This window comes from Andrena cerasifolii, chromosome 3 (assembly GCF_050908995.1).
Source record: "Andrena cerasifolii isolate SP2316 chromosome 3, iyAndCera1_principal, whole genome shotgun sequence".
In the NCBI taxonomy this organism is placed as follows: Eukaryota; Metazoa; Arthropoda; class Insecta; order Hymenoptera; family Andrenidae; genus Andrena; species Andrena cerasifolii.
The window spans coordinates 22,833,650-22,856,920 of NC_135120.1; the positions used below are offsets into that span (position 1 = coordinate 22,833,650).

Here is a 23,271-nt window from a genome sequence, read left to right on the forward strand (position 1 = left end):
GCGCTTCCGATAGTTTCGATACGCCGTTTAGAGGTCGCACAGCGACAGAGCGAACGGAATGGGAAGACAGAGGACGGGCGGAAAAAAATTGGGGAACGCGCGTGCACGGTGGCCGGCGTGTAACGACTATTATCGACGTTTGTTGCGGCTGCACTAATTGCGTGTTTTTAATGGCTTGGCTATGCAACGCTCCTCCGCGGCCTGCCTCGATTAAGGGACGCGACTGAAGCGGAAAATCGGTCCCGCGAGGTAAAAAGAGTAACGGGAAAGAGCGAGACGGCAAACGTTCCGTCGTGGACTGTTTAGCGATGTCTGCGGGGCCCCGTTTCACACGCGATCACGTTCCTTGCTCGTTAACGGAGCCTGACACGTCGAGTGCCCAGATTCGCATCGATGATTCGATTAACAAGCCTCGATTGTCCGCGCCACTCGAGCGTTTATCTTTTTCGTAGGGACACACGTTCGTCCGCGATCATTGAATTTATGTAGATACGCAACCAGGCGATTGTCGCGAAGTGACCAAAGTGCAGGTGTTGTCCAAAGTTGAAAGATTACGGTGTCAGATCACCTCCGTTCTGAGATCGTTCAAGCGATCGTAAGCGGTCATCGCGTCGCTTTCGGGAATACCAGGAATCTTTTTATGTAAATCTTGAAGTTCAGAGATAATCACGTCGGTCACTTTATGATAATTGGCATGGATCTTGATCCACAAGCCCCCATAGCTTTATGCGCGTCACCTGAACGTTATTAATGTCGAATTTACACCTGTGTTTTTTTTTGCTTGTTCTGTTCAGTATTAAGTTGGAGCTGGAGAAACTCGCCCAGGAGAAGACTGAGATGCAGCGCCACTACGTCATGGTGAGTTGAACATTATACGATAATCAATGAGCGAGATCACGTGCCTGTACTTCCATCGCACGTATCGCGAGATCTTTTCCTTTCCTTTCAGCTTATTCGCGGGAATTTCGCGCGGTAGCTTCTCCCACGTGAAGGTAGATCCGAATTTATGCCACGGGTATATAGCAACAAGTAACATCAAGTAGCAACAAGTAGCGAGTTAATAGACCTTTCTGCAAGCTTCTTTATAGACGCCTGACATTTCTATTTCAAGTGCTGTCAGTAATTAGCTATTCGATCGTCTGCTGGACGCTAAAACTGACTCGATGACCTTTCGTCACGATCAAAGAGAGACTCGTGACGATCAAAGGGAGACTCGAAGCTTTCGTAACTATACCCAGCACAATTTAATATCAGGCAATTTAATTCCTCCCAATCAACTCCCCTTTAAAATACACCGAGTTCCTAAAGCTTTCTAGAATGAGTCAAACAAATGAAACAAATAATTCCAACAATCCAAATTTCTCGTTCTCTGTCTGCGCTTGCATCGTCAGTCAGACAACTGAATTCTCGCCAGCGTCCTTAACGTTTACTCAACAGATTTCTCTGAATGCCCGGTTCATTTGAATACAGTAGCTCCTTATTAATTTTTAATAGGTCGATTGCGACGTTGGCTGGAATATTTAACGAGCCCCGTCGCGTCGAATAATTCATAAATCCTATTAAGCTCGAGGCGCGAGGCGCGGCCGATCTAGGCGACGATCTTTTAATAAAACCGCCGACCCGACCCCAGAACTCCATCAGCCATTCAGCCGACCCGCTGAGCGGGTTCTCCTCGCGTATTTCTTCGTCGCCGCGCTACCATCTCCTTTTCAGTCGGCTGCACACGCAGGTGTGTCTTCCCCTGTGCCTGTGCACACGCGGCCGGTAACCATGGCGCGGCTTACTTTCGCCCGTAGATCTTCATTATTGCGGTGCGACGTCACCGCTGTATGCGTCTTCATTAGCAGCAGGATACAACCGCGGCGCGATGGGGATATATACGGAGTCTCGACTCAGCTCGAGGGCGAGTCGCATTCGACTTCCTACAGAGAAGGTCGCAGGTCGGCCGCCTGCTTGAAAATACGGCTTTGAATTTACACGCCGCGCGCATCCCGTGCATCGCGATTCTCCCTTTTTCTTCCCAACCAGCCGATCGAATGGAACGGCTGTTCGTGACGATCCAAACGCCCGTTTCTCATCGTGGGCGTCGAGCCACCAGTATTCCAGGGAATTCTTTCAAACCGGAGACTGAAACAGTGGGCGGTGTCGATTTAAAGGATGCTTTATAGGGTAAAGTAACCGAATATCGGACCCATTTCTTAAAAACATCGTAACTCTTGACTGAGAACACTTTTATTAAAATTCGATGCAGATTTTAAAAGTGGAATATGTATTCTTTAGCAACCTACTGGAAAGTACTATAACAAAAATTAGGTTTCTTCGTAATAAAATAAAAAGGAGTCATTCAAATACGCAGATAAAAATATGGGGGTTCCTAGTATGAGATGCAGTTTGTTTTTTCCTGAGACTTATTTTTTCTTTCTTTTTTATGAAGTCGGCATGTGAAGTTTATTTTTTAACTACCGCAGTCTTCGTGGGCCCACCGCGTACACTTAACCCGTTGTTCACCTAGCACTTCTGAAGAATAAAGACCTGTGCAAAACAAGCATTCTGTATCATAATTTTCGTTTTTAATCACTTTCGTCAGTCAGAACAATTTCTTCTTCACTCTCATCAGTAGAACTTTCACGGGTCTCATATTCGGAAACAGTAGCATGATAACTATTAAGTAGCTTCGAAGTTAAGTCTTCATCATTTAATGATATAAAACTAGTAAGCCTTAAACTCCATTGCAAGCACTGTAACAACAGTATCTGTGAAAATCATTATACACTTACCACTTTAGAGGAATTTGTAATTTAATCGAACCACTTCAAAAACTTTCTGCAACGTATTTCAAAAATATGTGCTTGCTCAGGAATTGATTACAATACCACTGTGCGGACAAAACAACTGATACACGGTTAGTTAGTAAAGAAATAGCATCGCTATGACATTCAAGAGTTCTGTATCGGAGTTCTGGGGTCTCATATCAGGAGTGGTCGTCATATTCGGCTACTTTACCCTATTGGGAGTAGTCTTGTATCTTTTTCAATATGTTACCGTAAATTGGCAACTGAAAACGATTGATTGCTCACTCCTCCATCCTCGATTTATCCACCCTAAAATTTATTCGAATAAAAGGTCGAATGTCGATGCTCCGACACAATGACAATACCATCTCCAGATCGTTTACGACGCCACATAAATTCACGAGCCCGTGCAGCCTGGCGTCGTAAACCTGGAGTAACGATTTTTTAAACGACGCGTCGCTCCGTGGCCGTGCACTGATGCCAAAGAACCATAGAGGGCCCGTCGAAGCTTCTAAAACGACGTATGCAAAGTGGCATTCGCGGGCTTATATGAATCCTTCGGAACGGCTGTAGATTGGACGATAAAAATGGCCGCGCGCGGGGCTGGGAAAAGAGGCGGACAGACAGCAGCACTCGCGTCGCTCGCGGGGTTTATTGTCTTTCGCGTTCCGCGGTTATCGCGGCCACGGCGTGTAATTTATAGGCCACACTTCGTGGCCGCGTTCGATGCAAATGACTTGATATAAAATGCACCGCGGCCGGTTGCGTGGACGTGGCACTTCCGTCGATTCACGCACCGCGAAGATTAATCGTGCGATCGCGACAGGCCTGCGTACGAGGCCGCGCGCTGGCCCGCCGAGCGATCCCGCCGATCCCTCCCGGAGACGATGCCTCCTCTCGATTCCTCGCACGAACCCCGCGGCTCGTTCTCTACCCGCTCGCGTTTCAATTTATGCAGCACGCCCCTCGCGCCCGTATCGTCCATCTCCCCTGCTCTATGAAGTCATCCTCGCGTACGGCTGGAAAAATTACGCCCCCTCGGGCGCGCTGCCCCGCAGCAGCTTCGTTTGTCACCCGACGGCTGGGCTCCGCCGGCAAAAATCCACCGCGCCGCCGGCTTTTCCAATCGTTCGCGGCTATTTATTATTAGCTGGCACGGTGTCGTATTACATCGTTTCGTCATTCACGATTAATCATCGACGGAACAAGAATTTATTGTATTGGCGTCGGCCCGCGCCAGCAACAGGTACACTTGTCAGACATACGCGGCCGTGTCTGCCGCGCCGCGCCACGCCGCTCCGCTCTGAAGTATCGAGTGACCGGTAAACGGGCTCTTAATGAATCGGTGGCGGTTGATACGCGAGCGTGATTGCAATGATTCAGCCCGAAACGACGCGCCTATTCATTATCGCCAGCGAGCAGCGATGTGTATAAGTAGGTACCCGGCCGAGGAAAAACGTCGTTTTCCAGCCGTCAGCCGATTCCCATGGTCATCTTTGATGAAGACTTTCGGACGCTGCTGAAGAAACAGGATTACCCTGTCGTGTGAACTTGAACTCTTGAGTCGAACCGATGCCTGCTTGGCAATGCTGCAAGTCATATCGTTGCTGAAGAAAGAGGGGAGTTTTTAGAGGAATAGTTTGCTCGATACTCTGTTAGGTATCGCGGTTAGGTTATCCTTCTCTGTGTTCACGGAATTACCTTCTTTCTCCACTCGCTGTCATTCCCCAGCCGGTTTAAATGCTTTCGCGTTCACGCACCGCGAGCACAAGTGCTCGGGATATCTTATATTCCCGTGGTCCATAAACGGAGCTTTCACCGACGAGTTTTCCACGTGGAGAAACCTCGACGAGCTCTGGCTACGTGTTCCCTGCCAGCTAGAGTTCGTCCGACCGGTAAGTCGAACTCGATCTCTGCTCAGGGATTTGTTTCCGATGCAGCAGCGTGTCGTCTTCGCCCCGTGGTGCCCCGACGTCGTATAACGACGATACAGCCCGGCAACGGGGCATTACGCTTTTACGACTCTTTCATGTAATTGTCGAGCTCGTGAACTTTTACGAGCGCGAACCGCGCGGAAGTGATCGCCTTCAAGCGCATCGTCCGGCGCAGTTGCACCGGCCACGGTGCATTGACTCGTTTCGAGGGCTTATTTCGATGCTCCTGACTTTGTTACAGCTGAACGTTGCTTCAACGACTTGATCCGTCGAGTCGTTGGGCTCGGTGATGAAGACTTTCAAATAACACTCCGTCAATGCAAGATTTCATTCTCAGAGTCGATGCTGATTTCCCTACAGATCGCCAAAGTCTTCTGAATCTCTTCATCATACTGTGTGTTACGATTAGAGATCCCTATTTCACGTGTATTTAAATACACGTGAATTTAGATACACGTGTATTTATAAATACACATATATTAACGTATCCGTATTTTGATTCGTCTGATTTTTAATATCTATAGATATCCCAGAACTCTGAGGGATTGCGAAATTCATAAAAGAATTAATGTATTTAAATATATTTACTAGAATAATATGCGGAAAGTATGGTTTTGCAAATTTTCAGATTGTAACTAATAACACAATTATAAAATTAACAAGATTTATTTAATCGATTACCTATTTTGATACAAAAAATTAAGGCATTACTGGTAATAAGCGAGTTTCTTTTTAGACGCAACGATAATCCTTAAAATTGAAAAACATCACTCGGTTTTATTACACTTATTGCTTAAGTGACCGCCATTGCCCATTCTCCCGTAGTTAATGCCCAGTTCTGATCAAAATAAACAAATACGTTGATACACGTGTATTTAAATACACATGAAATAGTGCACGGGTACCCGTGTATTAAAAGCTATACGGATCGAGGTACGGATATATGTAATACACGTGTACCCGTGTCTTTTTGCTACACGTACCATACCGTGGTCTCTAGTTACGATGCATACGAAAGATGCACATCTCCATTGAGTTCTCCAGAGAGGTCCGAGTCTCCCAAAGGCGATCTGGAATCTAAAAAGGACAATGTTGCGCGTGTCACGCCCACGGGTACGCTCGAGAAGAGAAGATATTCGTGGAATCGCGGAGTTTGATGGCCGCGCGAGAGCCTACCGTTAAATCGAGACGGTCCGCGATTTTACGCGGCCGAGGAGTCGTAGATTACCGCGAAGTCCCGCGCGCCAGAATACGGCGATGAGTTAATAGAATCCTGACGCCGTGAACGGCCACAGTTCAGGTCGTTAACACCGCTAACCCGTGTCCGTGCGGCTAGTGCCACGAATTTATGCAATCGTTGTAGCACGCGAGCGTGTGCGCCTTCCTGCCTGAAATTGGCCTCGTCTACGCTTCGCCCGTGTACACGTAGCCGGGGCCCCTTTGCAGCCGGGGCGTTGCAAGTTTGCCCTGAAAGCCCGCCGCGAACGTGTCGGTCGTTAGCGTACATTTCCACGGGAGCTGCAGCCTCCGCGTGACCCCGGAGATGTTCCTGTAAACGGCCGGACGAAAACACGGGTAGAAATTTAATTGCGCCATCATAACTCCGCAGCAGAGATTCCAGCGATAGCCGCGGAAGATTTTATCGCGTCGGAATTAGCGCACAAAGGGTTTCTACCTACGATTGAAAGCATTAACTTATCGTCCGTGAGCGGCGCAATTTTCGCGAGGGGAATGAGCTTCTACCTATCACGCGAGAATAGAGTTCTCGTGTCGCTTAGACGAGGCAAAGCAGGCAAAGCCGCGCGGCGTGGAGGGACAGTCCACGCGAAGTCGGACAGTTTTTGGAGTAACGTTTCGGATGCGGCTGAAATTTGAATGTGTTGTAGTCTTTAGGGATATATGAACATATCTCGAAGGATTTTTGACAATTTTGAAAAATGTCGATTTTACAGCTGTTTGAAGGTAAGTGCTAACTTTTTTTCAATAAATTATAACTATGGAAGTAGTAAACGGATGGGGATGAGGTTTACGGTGCTTATAGAGAAGACATTGAAGTTTTAAGAAAAAATTATTTCAGTTTAAAAAAAAATTGAACCATTTTTGTGGAATTATTTTAAAGAAATGAAGGTTTTTAATATCGAGCGCGATTTTAAAAATCGGAAAAAAGGAGAATATAGTTCTATCCTTTCCTTTGATGGACAAATTTAAATAAATATGGACATTTTAAAATTGACTCTGAGAAAATTGCCGTTATACCTGATATTCTTATACAGGATTCTCGAGAATGGTAAGTATTTGAAAAAAACTGAAGGAGGAAAACTCTTACTGTTTTTCATATCCAACATAATACAGTATCTGAATTTTTGGTGTTCGCAATATTTTCCTTGAAACGAGGGTGACTTTTAATTTTTTAAATGGAATTCTATATATTTGATTACCCAATATGAAAGCGACTGCCAAGACAAATTCAACCATATAGTACACTGTGACTTTCAAGGCCACACAAGGTTAAGAATGAAAGAAAGAAACTCAATCTACTAGATAGATAGTTCAATATATTTACTTCATTTGTTTAAAATAATTGCACAAAAATGGTTCAATTTTATTTTTTTAAACTGAAATAATTTTTTCTTGAAACTTCATTGTCTTCTCTATAAGCACCGTAAAGCTCATCTCCATCCGTTTTCTACTTCCATAGTTACAATTTATTGCAAAAATTTAGCACTTACCTTTAAACAGCTGTAAAATCGACATTTTTCAAAATCGTAAAAAATCCTTCGAGATATGTTTATACATCCCTAAAGACTACAACATATTCAAATTTCAGCCGCATCCGAAACGTTACTCAAAAAAGTGTCCGATTTCGCGTGGAATGTCCCGGAGGAGACACGGTTCGCCGATAATGTACCTCGGTTACAAAGTTGCGTTTCACGTCGCATCGCGCGCACTCGCCGGGCGACGGTAGTTCGTAGTTTTAATCGGGCGCGCAGGGTGCAGCAACTGTGCAAATAGCTGTAATTAGTCTCCCTCGAGGGAGCATCGTGGGACAATCCCGGGTATACGTTGCGATATAGCCGTCTTCATTGGCCGGACGGTTGAAGGGGGCCCTCTCGCCGTGCTCGGGGACACGCGTCCACCGAGCTTCGAGTGTTTTTCTTGATTAAATCGGGGATAGACCGATTGGGAGCGCGGGGCCAAATCGACAGCGAAATTTGCAAGTCGTACATGGCCGGGAGGGGGCTCTTTACGCAAGGGTGTGCTTATAGAAGGGAAAGATGAAAGGGGGGATAAGGGTTCGCGAGAGGGACGGGTCTGCAGGGCGAGAGAGCCGGGGGTCCATTAGTCTTGCCTTGCGTATCTCGTCACGGCGCAGATAGAGATCGCGATCGATATCGGGTCGTTTATTCGAGAATGAAAGCACCGACTCGCTTCCAGGACCCGAAGGGATCGCGATACGAGGGTCGTCGACGGCTGCTCGATCCACAATTTCCTCGGCTCGCTTCGTAAATCTTCTTTTTCCTTTTTTTTTCAAACCGGAGAGAGATCCTGAATTTATTCTTCTCGCGTGAATCGAGTACCCCGTGTGTCGACGGGAGTAGGTGCCTTTTTTCCCCCCCGGCGCGCGGAATTTCGTGCAAGTCCGACTGGATGACGCGGATACGAGGGCGCGATAGAAAATCCGATACGAGCGGAGCTGGTCCAATTTGAAAATGCAAACGAAAGGGCGAAAGGATCGGGGTGGGGTGCGCGGGAACGGTGGATCCTGAGAGTTTAATGGCTGAACGACGTTTATTACCGAGCCACGGGGTTTTATCATCCCGCCCGAGATCGTGTCGCCCCTGTTCGCTGCGACATTCCGCTCCACTCGTATTAAACGCGTCGACCGCGCGGGTAACGTTTCCAGCCTCGCGATAATTAAGATCCTGACCTCCACTACCGGAGGGTCCGCAGGGCGAGGTCTATTAATTAAAGGCTAATTACTTCGTCGAGCCACGGACAGGGAAGACGAGCTCGGCTACACAGGGTGACCTAAGGAAAGTGCTCCGAGGATTCCGATGCGCGTAATTGCTGGTCAGAGCGAGTGGAAAGTGTTTAGTCGACGCAGCTTCGCGAATCAATGCAGTCAGAGACGATGTCTACCTATTATTATCACGTAAACAATTATGAAATGAATGTATTGAGTGTTCCGCGATATATTTCCCATCGCGAACGTGCTTAAATTTCGTTGAATACGAAATGCATCGGGAATAGAATCACGCTGGATTTAAAACACTTCGTGGACCAACAGGTTTTTAGCATTTATGAATGTGGAAATAAAAATTTCGCTTCGACTCATCTCTATGATAATTGATTCGCGGATCTTTATTGACCGGATATTCCTCGTCTACTTTCACGAACACTGTATTCAGAAATGTTGGTATCACCCAGTCTTTCGCCGAAGTTTCTCGTCCCCGACGCCTTATTCACCTTTTATCTTCCCCATGATTTTCCTGGCCGCTGGAAATCCGTCGTTCGTGCAACAAAACTCGGGCCACCTTTACTCGTCGTTTTACGCGTTCGTTCCGTGGCACCGAGTCGAGAGAAATGCGACACCCTTGTTCTTATTCCATCCCCGGTCCGCGAACTCTTCTCGTCCTTTGCCCTCCCAGGGATCTCTTCTTTCGTCGCGATCGAATTTCAAGCCGAGGAAAATAGAAATTCGCCAGCCGTCCAAGCAGCGTTTTACTTTACTCGTTTACTGAATCCGATACGTTTATCTCGATCACTCGTTGATCACGCGGCACGTCGCGCGATCTTTCCTGCCGCCGATATTTTCCCCGTTCTGCTTTTCCGTCAAGAATGGAAATGAGCCATTAAATCTCGGACCTGTCGACTAGAACGCGACGCTCGAGTGGTCGACAGCGACATTATAACTCAATATCTGCTGCGAGTTTTACGCTCGCCTCTGTTGCGCGGGAGAGGGGAAAAAAATCCTTGTGCAGCGACCACGTTGATATATTAAAACACAGTTTTACGATCAGCGAGCAATAAAGATGGTTTTCATGGCGGGTCGTTGTTTCGGTTGCACGAGGAATAATGTGGCAACTACTACCGTGTCCTGGGTGCTCGTTAAAATTTGCGCGGCGGTATTGTATTTTCTTCCTTCCTTCTTCTTTTTTTTTCGGCCGACTACTCAACGTCGCGAGTCAAGTATTTTTCTCTCTAGCGGTTACCTTGTTTTATTCTGCGTGTCTTTAGTTCAATATTCCTTTTTGTCCTTCCTACACCGTCACCGAACGGTGGGAGTTCTTTTATGTCCTCCGCGCACGTTTCGTTGACGTTCTTCCGCTGGACGAAAGTCTGATGACTCATAAGTACCAAGTCGCGGGATGACTCATAATCAAGGGGATAAGCGGCCACTCTATCATAAATGCACGACCAGCTGGTGGTTTTCGGCTCGAAGCGTTCGCCGTGCCTGTCATCGACAATTATTTCTTCAGTACCCAATCTCTACGAACATTGCAGCAGAACTTCGAAATGCAGCCCATCGGCTTTAAAGAGACAAGTAAAGGTTCTATAGAAATCTCTCCGAAGCACCGCTGCAGAGTTTGAAAGCGCGTCGAAAGCGCTGCGAGCATCGAAAAACGTCCCCGCCCACCCAGCTCCTTCTTCTGCAGCTTGTAACCTAAATCTCTGAAAGTTGCATACACGGTAGAAAAATCCCGAGTAGCTTGCTTGCGCACTCTGTGGATCTGAAGCGCCCAAAGTTCTTTGCATCTTGAAGGGTTTCTTTATGAAAGATCAGCCACGAGCCGGCAGCGTTGAAGTTTAAAATGCTCCAAGGACTTTCCCACTGCAAAACACCTTCGGAGGCTGTTAACTCGGCTTGGGAAACGAAGCTCGATTTTTCCAGCGCCCCGACATCGGTTCCCCGAGCTTCTGGGAGCTCGGACGGAGGGGAATTGGGAACCGCTGTCCGGGTAGGTGAATTAGTTAAACCATGCCTAGGAAGGGATCTTGTACACACGATGTAGAAACGATGTTACGAGAAACCGGTCTCGGACGTGGTGCACACGCAGCTACACTCACACCGGCCGGCCGCGGAGGCTGTGGGAGTGGGGCGGATCGATTCGGTTTTTCGTTTTTCTCATTTTCTCCGGACGTTTATCCACCTTCTTGGCCGGGATCTCGCATTACGGCTCAATTTGACCCGCTTTTCGTAATCTCGTTCGATCGATGTAATCTCGGCTCTCGGCAGCCGTGTACCGGCCTCCTAAAGACCCTCTTCGAAGGGTTCTTTTAGACGTTATTACGAATTCGAGCGGCATCTCGGTTTTGGTAACTCGATAATTCGATTAGTCCTTCGGGCGTCCTTCCGCCCAGCTAAACCGATTCTCCTCCTCGATATTTCGGGCGTCAAGCCATCGCAACGAGTGCAATGAAATTACGAACACCCAGGAGCAAGAGAGCGGTGCTAATAAAAGCTAACCAAGTCCTGACAAATAATAACACGGTACAACAAATTTTGACTTTTTTTCGGACTTGTAACATTCAACAGCCGTTTCTTATAGGTTTGCGTGCCCTGAAAACGAATCCGCAACCCGTTTGTCGCCATCACCCTCAGTTTTTGAGAAAATCGATTTTGAAAAGAAATAACTGCAAATTTTCAAGTTTGAGCATCTTTTGTGTCGAAACGGTAATAGTTATTCGATTGTTGCGTCAAATTATTCTATGAACCCTCCCGAATACAACGATATAAGTTATTATTGCATTATGAACATTTAAATATTTTTTAAACAACGATCAAAGGGAAAAGGGCACCCGAAATGCACCAATTTTTGCAGATATCTTTCAATTTATTTCCAAAACGAAGGAAAAATGTCTGCTGCATCGCGTGGAATGGTCAGATTCTGTCGCAGACCCTTAGTTTTGGAAATAAATTGAAAGATACCTGCAAAAAAATGGTGCATTTCGGGTGTCCTTTTCCCTTTCATCGTTCTTTAAACATATTTAAATGTTCATAACGCAATAATAACTTATATCGTTGTATTCGGGAGGGTTCATAGAACAATTCGACGCAACGAACAATCGAATAACCATTACCGTTTCGACACAAGAGATGCTCAAATTTGAAAATTTGCAGTTTCTTTTCAACATCGATTTTCTCAAAAACTGAGGGCGATGGCGACAAACTGTTTGCGGATTCGTTTTCAGGGCCCGAAAACCTGTAACAAACGGCTATTGAATGTTGCAAGTCCAGATGGCTGTTGCACTCTGTAATCAGCGAGCTAATCATTCTTGAAGCCTACAACATCTCTCGATAAAAAGCTTCGTTAATGGTTCTCGCTAATGTACAACACGAATACACCTGCTGCGCGCGTTTAGCTAGCACGAGGAGTGATTTAAAGTTGACACAGGTAGCGAGCAATAAATTTTACAGGCTCAGCCTGTGTCAAGATAGAATGACGCCGATCGTCGGCTCCTTTAACTCTCTCCCCAGGCGATTCGGGTGTCCAAGTGCAACGGAGTCGCGCGTTGCATAACAAGTCGCAGCTGAGCGTACTCGCAACAGCTTATCCGTTGCGTCGCGAGCGAAATTATTTATCGTCCCGTTGCTGGCGCAAATTCGGCTTATCTGGATCGCCTCGATCGGTCGGACGGTTCGCGCGAACGCGCTACATGGAATTAAAGTCGGCCGCGCGTAGAAAGAAAGACTCGCGGCGCTGGTGTACCCAAGGCTGGGAGCTGTTTCTTTCCACCGATTGCGCGATTAAACCATTCCACGCCTGCCACGTAACTCACGTTTCCCCTCTCGATCGTCGACCACGTAGCTGCTCGTAGCTCTCGGGCGCTGGCATTGCGCAAGCATCGCGTTAAACGCTTGTGTACCAGCTCCTTTATACTCCCAGCCGAGCACGATCTCGGCTGCGTTTATATCCACCCTGTCTAATATATCGTTCCTCTTTTTCTCTTTTGCAGTATTACGAGATGTCCTACGGGCTGAACGTGGAAATGCATAAACAGGTAAGCCTATACGTCGATTTGAAATTCAAATGAACGTCATCGAAGCGCGACGATAAAGCATCGCTGCGAGCCGCGCGCGTATACATACGTGTACGCGGCACGTACGGGTGTTGGCCACCGCGCCGATCCGCCGCGCGTGACCGCGCGAGCGTGTGTCCGCTGGGGTGTGCACGCACGTGCAGCCAGTAGCAGCAGAGCAAACGGCTATGGCAATTACTTCGTTGACTTAACGCGCGATAGCCCCCGACGTGTCCGCATGAAATTTATGTTTTCATTCATGGCGCGGCTGCAGCGAAGCAATATCCGTGCGGCGACTTACTAATCGTTCGTAGCGGGGCCGGTTCCGTGCGTGCCCGCCTGTCCCTTAATCCGAAATTAAAGGGATCAGGGAGACGATACCCAGGGGAGCCTGGTCATTGAATAAATATGTAAACAAGGTAATAACATGCAAATTACACGGGCCGCGGGCCTACGAAATACCTTCCCCCGTCGATTTTCCAATGCGAGGACAGACAGTAGATTTTATTACGGATTTCGCGCCGAGTCTGCCACCGGGCTCGTGGATCAATCGAGGTCGCGCTTCTAAACTAACTAAAAGAGAAACGGAGCAAGATTGATGTACCCTCGGTAATGCCTCTATCCTCCCTCGTTCATCCCGGGCGATTCTGTTTGCCGAGCAAACAGGCGGGAATAGAATCGGAAGTGGTTCGTTTGATATCCGCGAAATAACCACCCCGTGGAGAGGGGGGGACGCGCGCCCTCTCGAGGCGACGGCGTCGACCCTCGATTAAAAGCACTTTTTCGATATTAATAAAGAGGAAGATCCGGCCGGGATTTGCATCGCAAAGATCCTCTCCCCCTCGGTCAGTGTTTTTCTCGGCTGGCATCCATATTCATCGCGCGGATCGAGCGATTTGAATTTCCCCGGTATTCTCGGTCGCTGGATCGTGATCGCCATTGTAAAGTACAGATTTCTCCCCGCGTCGTCGCCGTCCGCGGTGGAATGGCCGGGAACGGGGGAGGAGAAAAACGTCGCGGGCGCGACGGTATAATTTGTTGGCGGACCAAAAGCGGAGAGAGGCGGAGAAACGTCGTATTTCATTTGGCTCTCGCTTTTACGACATTCCCGGGCATTAACGTCGTCAATTACTGTGCACGTCTTCGTCCGTTTTTGCGCGGCGATTCATTTACGAGGGCCGATCATGAAAATTTATCGAGCCGTCGGCCGCTCGGGACGCTTCATATCTTGCGCCGCCTTCGATCTTTTCGCGGAAACTTTCTTAGCCGAGGCGCGCGGTTCTTGCGCGGCACCGAGCCACGGACGGAGCCGGACGGTTCCGCCGAGATATACGGCGAATAAAACGGAGACAAATGCCTGGCATCCGCGTGGATTCTTGCCAACTGTCCAAGGGAAAGTCGCGGCTCGGATTCGTTGGGACACTGATTGGTCCGGAGACGGTCGTAACTTCGAAATGATTCGAAACGAAGCGCAGTTCAATGTTACCGAGCGGTGAATCCATCACCGTAGCCCCACGTATTGCGCTGCATCCTGTACACGTTTGCGGCTAAGTGGTTAAAAAAAATTGCTCGGTCCAGATCGCGATTTCCCCTTTGCAGCAAGATAAATAGCCCATATTTTTCTTCTCTATCTCCGTCCCTCCGTTTGCTCGTCGTGCTTTCTCTTCTCCCCCGGCGTCTCCTTTACAATTCTCCTCTCCTCTGCCTCTCCACCTGCGCTCGCCCGTAAGGCTGCCTTCGCGTCGACGTGACGCGAATAACGCTCGCGTTTATTGAATATTTAGCAGCCGACCCCCGTTATTTCCTGCTGTTCCGGCGGCGCGCTCTCTTCCTCCCAGCCGAGCGGGGCTCCTCTGTCGCGCCGTTCCAACCGGATGCACCCCTGAAACCGTAAATCGGGCTTCCCCTTTGGCCGGGGAAAGCCTCTCGCGCGCGATGGCTGACGACGGGGACGGAGGAGCCGCGGGACGATTCATAAATTAGCCGGCGGGGGCTGAGCGGATCGAAAATGGAAGGAGCCCGAAGTTTTGCGCCGAGGAACACGCAGACAAGGCCTTTGGCCCCCGGGGAGATAGACGGCAGCCGGGCTTCTTTCTTCGTCCCTTGTTTCTCGGTCTGGCCGCGTTACACGTTCAATAAATCCTGTCGAGATTTACCGCGGATCCTCGTACACTTTATTTCGGCGTGGCGAAGTGGAACGGGATCGAGAGGAATTTCTGTCGGCCCGCCCGATATATTCCGTCCCGTTGAATAATAAAGGACCGCTGCTGACGTGTATAGGGTAAACTTGCCTAAATCGTGCCCCTTAAGGGGAGGTTTCGGTCTAAGAGTCGATTTTTTTTATTTCATTTTTCGAATGTTCAACCTTTTAGGAATACGTGTTTAAAAGGATTTGTTGAAATTCGTAAAATTCCAGAAGTTATAGGCATTTGAGTAGCGACAAATGCATGAGCAACAACCGGCCACTCGGGGCTCACGTAAAACTTTAAACGCGTTTTTGTCGAAACAGTGTTCTCAAAACGGTGGGACCTGTATCTCCAAAAATTATTATTCGATTCGACTGAAACTTTTTTTATTTTGAAGAATATACTTCTGGCTAGAGGGGATACCAGAGAAAAATACAAAAACTGAAAATTTGTAATTTTTAAAGACGTTGAAAGGATAAAAATATAGGGAAAAAGTGATTTCAAACTTCAAGTGTCGTTATTTACTAAAAAAATGTCATTTTTTGTATTTTTTCTGGTGTCCACCCTAGCCAGAAGTATATTCTTCAAAATAAAAAATGTTTCAGTCGAATCGGATAATAACTTTTGGGGATATAGGTTCCGCCGATTTGGATCAATTTTTTGACGCCTCGACTTTAACGATTCCCCAGTGCTGTATGCAATAATGAATTATAAAACAATAAATATATTTCTATAACTTAAGATATCCTTAATACAATGCAAAAAGTCGCATTAAATTATATATAGTAGTTTTCCTTTAATTAATTCCTAAATATCACCTATGTTTTGGGGCTCTAGACCGGAAGGTCCCCTTAACAACAAATACTTATCACATGTAAAATAACAGGGAAAATGGAACAAAATTAGTGGTAGTCATCTCTTTATTAATAGAATAAACAGTATTATAAACGCAAGCAACAGAAAATAATTAACAGCTACCAGTTGTTTACATTTTCTACCAGCAGGGGCGATTGTGACAGTTTTAAGTTAAAAGAAACAGCAGGGGTACGATTTAGGCGCAGCACAGTGTAACGAGTATATAAGAAAAAAGAATTCAAAAATCAATTTTCCATATAAAAAAAAAATTCAAAAATCAATTTTCCATTAAGATACAATTATTTACATGTAATTGATATGTTAATCATATTTGTACAGGAAAAAAATAATTTTTAACATAAAATAATTCATTAAAAAAGAAAGAAAGACAAGAACTTATAAATACAACAAAAATACAGTGGGTAAATATTTCCTATGTGCAGTCTGTGGCAGCTTGCGTTTGGTTATTCGACTTTGAATGTAATTTCTGATCTTAAATCCTTTACTTGTGTTACTAAGTTATGATGTTCTTATGTCGGATGATTGTTTACCACCAATTCCATGAAATGAAATACAAAATTTAAAAACTCAAATTTTTGCTTTTCGAACACGTGCCGCGACACTGTGCGCAGGTACGAATTAGGCAAGTTTACCCCACAAGAATGTAATTGATGGCGGTGCCAGAGAAGCGAACGTCGGGGATAGGCTTCGGCAGATGACTCTATCTAGATAGAGACGGTGAAGCGCGGCGAGATACAGCGCGCCTTCCGCGTCTCTTCACTCTCAGCGACGTCGAGGATAGAAATTAGCTGACGCAGGAGAGCTATTCGATCGGGCACGAAACGTATGGCCGAAGGGAGGGTGTTCGGTTAGCAGGGGCGGGCAACGCTGCGGAATGATCGAATTTGGGGAATCGATGGCGACGGCCCCGCGAAATCGCATATTTCCGCGCGCGAGGTTACGAGGGATCGCGGTGCTGGTCCACGCCCGTTGTAAAATTTCGATAGCGGACGTGTCAGAAGCTGTTTACACGATCGTATTTCTGCGGCACAATTTCGTGCCTGATCGCGTTTATAAAACCGGAGCCAGCCACCGACAACCGCCGCGTCGCCCCTCCGCAACCCCGCCCCCGGGCTATATTCGCCGGGGCGATTAATCGTGGCGCGTTTATGACGAGCCAGCGTTGTGTCGTCCGCGTGGGAATGAAAAAAAAAAGGCACGAAAAACAGCAGCGGAGGAAAAATTGGCAGCGGAAACAACGGGACTGACGGGGGCGGGAAGGGGGTAGGAGATGAGTAACAGCTCCGACGACGCGAGAGAGGGCTAGGTATATATGTGCGCGCATATACGGGGCGGGGGAGGGCGCGCGGACGTTACGAATCGAATTTATCGGGCGTGTATTAACGCGGTCGGTCGGTGGGTCGGTCAGTCTGGTAAGTGTCTGCGAATGGCGGTGTAAACGCGCTCGATTTCGCTTGGATGTAATTAACGTCGGGGTAATTCCCGACAATTACCGTCATCATCATCATCCATCAGACCGCAGTCGACCTGTTACGTTTTCCTGTTATACCTGCACGATAATTGTCGTCTCGAATCACTGGTTTCGCATCGATGCGCGCCCGCGCGAGCGAGCACTCGCCGCGTGTACACGCTCGTTAAAACGTAACCCCGTAGATCGCCCTGGCGGCCGATCGATCGCTTCAACCGCGCCCGAATACGTTCCGACGATTTCGGTATACCTTCGCGACGATCTTGCGGTGCACAGTGGTCGGTCCATTGATGGTCCAGCGGGACAAAAGGCCAAAATCATGACCATCCGAAATGAATGAATCTTGGTCCTACCACAAGCTACCGAGTCAGAGATATCGGAATGATATGGTATGTAACTTTATACGTATTTTATAAAAGTTACGATTGACCAAACGTACGCGAGTCGGCCGCTTATTGTTAGAAAACGTCGGTACCAGCTATATATGAGAAGTGCTCAATTGTATCGCGATTTAACTTGTTAGTCTTTTAAATAATGAATTGCAGAGGTACAAGTGAGTAGTGAATCGAGCTTCAGCCATGAATATTTTAATTTCCATGAACAGAATTAAAATATATTCGTAAAAATGATGAGATTTTTCAATAACTTTGTTGGAAAAGTTATAAAATTAGCGACCCAGTTCCAATGCAGTCATTAATTGGGACATTATATTCGAACAATTTCATCACAAAAAGGGGCGTTCTTCATACTGGAAAAGAACCAGCCATATGATAGGCTATTAATGAGTAACTGCGATAAATACTTTTAATATGTAAATACGTTAGATCGTGCGCGTAGATCTTACAGGGTCGCTAATTGGGATATTTACCTTACACAACCAGGAACCTCGTGGAACCTGAAAATTTTTGTGCTGTTTTGTTCTGTTTGCTTTATAGAGTACATATTCACAAGTTATAGCTGCAAATATTTCCAACTCTGCATAATTTTTATACATAATTAAAATAATTCTTCAAGAATGACGGTGTCAGCTGAAATGTGTAATTCATTCTAAGTGACGTGGTTGTAAACAATTTTTCTCTACAAAACACAGTTCATATTCACTGTCCACATTCTAAGAAACCCCAGGATACAAATTTTGGTTTTAAAAAACCCTTGCAGGGTGAGGTGATAGTTTTGAGGGTGGTAAAACAACGTGGATGATGTTTTTCAAACAAATAATAAACATTTCTACCAAACTGATGATTTATGTACAACCTGCGACTTTTGTCCGGCTAGACTGTTATTCGATACCGCAACCACTGCGCGGTAGTGCTTTTTTATTTGCGCATCGTTATCGTGCACATAATAGCCTCCGCGAGAGTCTTTCCTCCAAAACTACCGTAACAAGGGTAAAAACAATGACTTTAGATGAGAATGGTGACCATTATGCCGCGTTGCAGGTAGCGCGGTATATCGTTAAACGATCCCGATGCGTTTTTATTCGGAGCAAGCGATGCGTATTGTAAATGTTTTCGGGCATTACTCTCTATGTTGCTAAAGCTATTACCGGCGATTCGGTAGCCTGCAATACGTGTCGAGCAGTCGGAAAATTCACGCATGAAAAGTACCGGCGGCCACCGAGAGTGATTCGATTTCGTTGTTTTGCGCTCGACTCGTTGCTACCCCGCCGCGGCCCCCGCCTCCCACCCCTCCGGCCGAGCGCCCGTGTTTCAGCCCCCTGTATAGTCTGCTCATTATTCATTTATCGGTTTAACGAGTACATCCGCGAAAAAGCATTGCAAAATACCGGAGCACCGGGCGCCGGTCGATACCTCGCGCCGCGCCGCGCCGCTCCGCTCCGCCCCTCCGTTACTCCCTCTGCTAATTTCCTTCCTGTTCGCGGATTGCACGCGTTACATCGGCGATTCCGCGTATCTCGATTTTTCCCAGTTTAATGCCCGCGCCCACTGCCTCCCCCCCGGCGCTTCACGCCAGAAATTCCCGTCATTTATTTAAACCGAAACTCATCACGGAATAATATTGCAGGTTTAATTTTATTAGCCCTGGCCCGATACGCGAATATATAATAGCAAATAAAAAACTTATATAAACTGGATAAACTGGAACTCGCGTAGTGGAAATTCAAATCTAGAATCACTATCATTTACTCGTCGCACGGCTATTCCAACCTGACCTGAAAGTTATTTCATTAATATCTCATCGCGCCTGCAATATTTTCTAAATTTAAAGGCATTTTTCTTATGTAAACCGCATATAAGCTTGCGAATAAGACCAAATTCAATAAAATCCTTAATTTGTCCTTAATTCTGTCCCGTGATAATTTGTAAGTCATAATATTAAAAATTATCTGAAGTCATTCCCTAAGCAAATTATCTTTGTAAAAAGAAGTGAGATCCCCATAAAGAAAACTTACAAAAAAAGTAAAAAAATTACGCCAAGTACATGAAATCAAATAAATCACAAAAGAATAGAAGATAATAATAATTAGCATATAAAAAAAATGTGAAATCAAAATGAGCTGCAAGTACATAAAGGTGCTTTCGAACTGCGCTTAAGATGACACGTGTTCGTACATTCCATTACTCATATCGCGGACATATACTTGGCATGGCCAGGCAAGGTATTCTGAGATCATCAATACACATATCTTCCCTCTCGCAGGCTTTCGCATAATTTGTCAATTTAAAACTCTGACAATATGAGTACATTTTCATTATACTGCGTTATAAAATAATTCTAAGGTCATTCATCGACACCGATACCTTTCCTCCCACAAGCTTTCAGATAATTTGTCAATTTAAAACTCTGCCAATATAAATACACTTTCATTATTTTGCGTTTTTAAATAATTCTTATTCATCGACACTTTGACCCTGCCTGGCCAAGTATTTGACTTCCAGGCCGCGGACTTTCGAGGCTGAGAGTTGGATGAATAAAGGAAAGCACTGAGCTCATCAGTCGATAGGCACTTGAAAGGCTATCATGTGCATTGCTAAGCTTGCGTAACTGCAGAAGGAGGTGGAGTAATTCCTATGGAAAGAATGATTCTTGATTTCGAGAGGAGGATAATGCAAGAAACGGACACACGGGATCCTGTCGCGTATCCGATCGATCTCGAGCAAGATTACGATCGTTCCGAATGGACCCCCGATGTCCATAAATCTAGGATTCATCGTTTCCCCGGCACCCTTTGTCCCTCGGTGTTCTATCTCCCTCCGAGCCTCCGTCGAAAAAGGGGATAAAAAAATTATGGTCGTGGAATCTCGTCAGGTGCTTCATGAATAACCTCTCAAAACCGTCCAGCAGCGCGATTTCTCCCTCCCTTCCCCGAACCCCTTTTCCTCTGCAAGGGTAACCTAATACACGGTCACACGGTCGCTGGTCCCTCTCGCGGTCCTTCTCTCTCCGGGCACGTCCGTCTCTGCGTGTACGTTGGCCATCGCTTTTTCCACGTTTTATTGTGTCTGCAGAGCGCCACTGGTTTGGCGGCATACGCGACGCTGGCGTAGGAGGAGAAGCAGATGGAGATTGAGAGGGAGGGAGGGAGAAAAAATGAGGGTGAGGTCGAAGGGAGGGCCGGGACGGAGGAACGAATGGTACGCCAGGGAAAACGTGCTGCACGTCGGCAGGGCTGACGGGGCAGAGGGTGAATCGGTGATGAGAGAAAGAGAGGATAGAGCGGGGAGGATTGGGGACGGTGGTCGGGGGAAAAAACGAAGAGCAAAATTCGCTATCGGAAAAATCGAGCTCCCCGTGTGCCACGGCGGCGTCGACCTCTCCACGCACACATGTTGCCCCTTGTTGTACTCTCCTACCACGCTACCCCCGTCCACCATCTTTCCAAGCACCCTCTTTCCAGCCCCCTCTACTCCCTAGCGCTCCTCTCCTTTTCTATCTCGTTGATCCAACCGTTCGCTTCTTCTTCTTCCCTCAACCGCCTCACCCGACATCCCTGTAACTTCGATCCTGTGTATCTTTCTTCTCTGTTCCTCGCTGACTGGGACACTGGCCCGTGTACACACGCGCCCGTAGCCTGCGTAGCCCGCGTTGTGTGCGGCTTGGCACAGCCGCGGCGAACGAGTCGCAATATGTGCACGATGAAATATACACAGAAATGTCTACTCGCTACGTAGGTACGTCTGCATCCTTTTTCTCCGCTCGCTCCCCTTTGGCGGAGAACGCGCGCGATCTCGATCGAGAGACGGGCGCGCGAGTATTATGGCATGCCTATACAGTGCACCCCCGCCTATATACGCTTTGGCTCTTTCAACAGGAGGGGGATCTGCAATACCGATGAGGTTCCATGTACCCAATACACGTCCTCCATGCTCGCGATCTCTCAACACGATAAGTCCTTTCAACCGGCACCGGCTTCGACCCTCTCCTCCCGCTTCTCCCTCACCCAGCCGCTCTGGCCCGTGTACCCCTGCACCTTTCTTCCCTCTTTTTGCTCGCGGATAGGAAGGATGTTACTCGGAGACGACGCGACCGAGGAGGAAGGTTTTATACGGAGCAACTCCAGGCTTTGCCTGGCTGGAAATACCGCACGAATTCAGCTGGAGCCTCTCCTATCTGTCTGTCCCCCGTACCCCTGCCGCCCACGAATAGGATGCCATCACCTATTCTGTTTTCGAGGGTCGAACGAAAAGAGGATCCTCGGCTTCGTGACTCGCCACCACCCAACCGTACCAGCAACTGTATCGCGGTGCTTCCGTCGTTTCTTCTGCAACCTTATCGGATCCCGCCCGATCGCATCGACTTGTTCAGTCAGTGAAACGACGCGGTGGACGTCATTCACGGGGCACTTTCCACGACTCAGTGGGCGACTGTCCGAAAGAGTCTGACAGGTCGGTGGTAGGGGAGACCGGGGCTGGTAGGCCAATTTTTCAGTTTTTCATTTTTAATAAATTATATGGGCGAAATGTCATTAAACCGGTTACTATATTTGATAGGGCATATATTTGGCTATCTGATTAAATTATTAATGTTGACTCAATGTGACAACATTTAAGGCATTTTAATGTTTTTCTAACACCTTACATGCTGGTCAACCAGCCCCGTTTTTGTCTTCAAAATAATTATGTTTCGGTTTTTAATACGTAATTTATTCAATTTTTAAAGTAGTATTTTAGAAGTAACCTTTTCATACAAGAATCAATTTTCATTTCATAAAATTCATTACATAAAATTCATTACATTCCTATTTTACGTTGGACTATTTTGATTCTATAAATGCAATTACTAATTGCTAATAGTTGCTAATCTTGTAATTATATGCATTTTTTTTAAACACGATCCAGTGTGTCTTGTCTAACATACGACATAACTGTGACCGAGACTGGTTCACATGTTATACATTACAAATCTTTTTATTCTTATTTAAACGATTTTATTCAGCTTCGATCCTCTGTTTGATGGTTTGTAATATGTATGTTTGTTTGTCGTCAGAAGCGATAACCCTTCTGCTATGCCCTGCTGCACTGCAGCAGAGGCATGCTCTAGCAAAGAAAAAAGTGTATAAATGTAAATAATGAAAAAATCTTTATCGTTCGTAATTTTTGTAAGTGCTGTCTTTCGGATAATTAACTTTCTCATATATTAGAACGTAAAAGTGCAGAATTTTATATATTAAAAATAAGTTTTCAGGTTTTACACCACGAAAATGGATACAGTTCTTCAATAGACATTTGTATTAAATTTGTAAAATTAAAACATTTCATTTCTGTAGTTTTGGCCATAAAATCGCAAAATTTCCCCACTGTACGTCAATGGAAAGTTATTAACAATTAGTCAACCTACCCCTGGGGCCAACCAGCCCCGGTCTCCCCTATTAGCTATATAGGGTGAAGTTCGAGGAATATCTATCCCCCTGCATTCGTTTGCATTCTTTCCGCCACGCATCCGAGGAGCGTGAAAACACGCGGAGAAATCGTTTCTCGCGCATCGGTTTCGCGTTGCGTATTCTTTCGCTCATCCTTACCGAACGCGCGCTC

At 46.6% G+C, this 23,271-nt stretch overlaps 1 protein-coding gene across 2 annotated transcripts in view; it reads left to right on the forward strand.

The window, feature by feature from the left end:
• LOC143366585 (protein groucho) overlaps positions 1 to 23,271 on the forward strand; it is a 125,946-nt gene that overhangs the window by 39,483 nt on the left and 63,192 nt on the right. For both annotated transcript variants that reach the window (XM_076807719.1, XM_076807720.1), the window contains exons 3-4: positions 795 to 858; positions 12,686 to 12,730. In XM_076807719.1, coding sequence (XP_076663834.1) covers positions 795 to 858; positions 12,686 to 12,730 — 109 coding nt within the window. The remainder of the gene's footprint in view (positions 1 to 794; positions 859 to 12,685; positions 12,731 to 23,271) is intronic.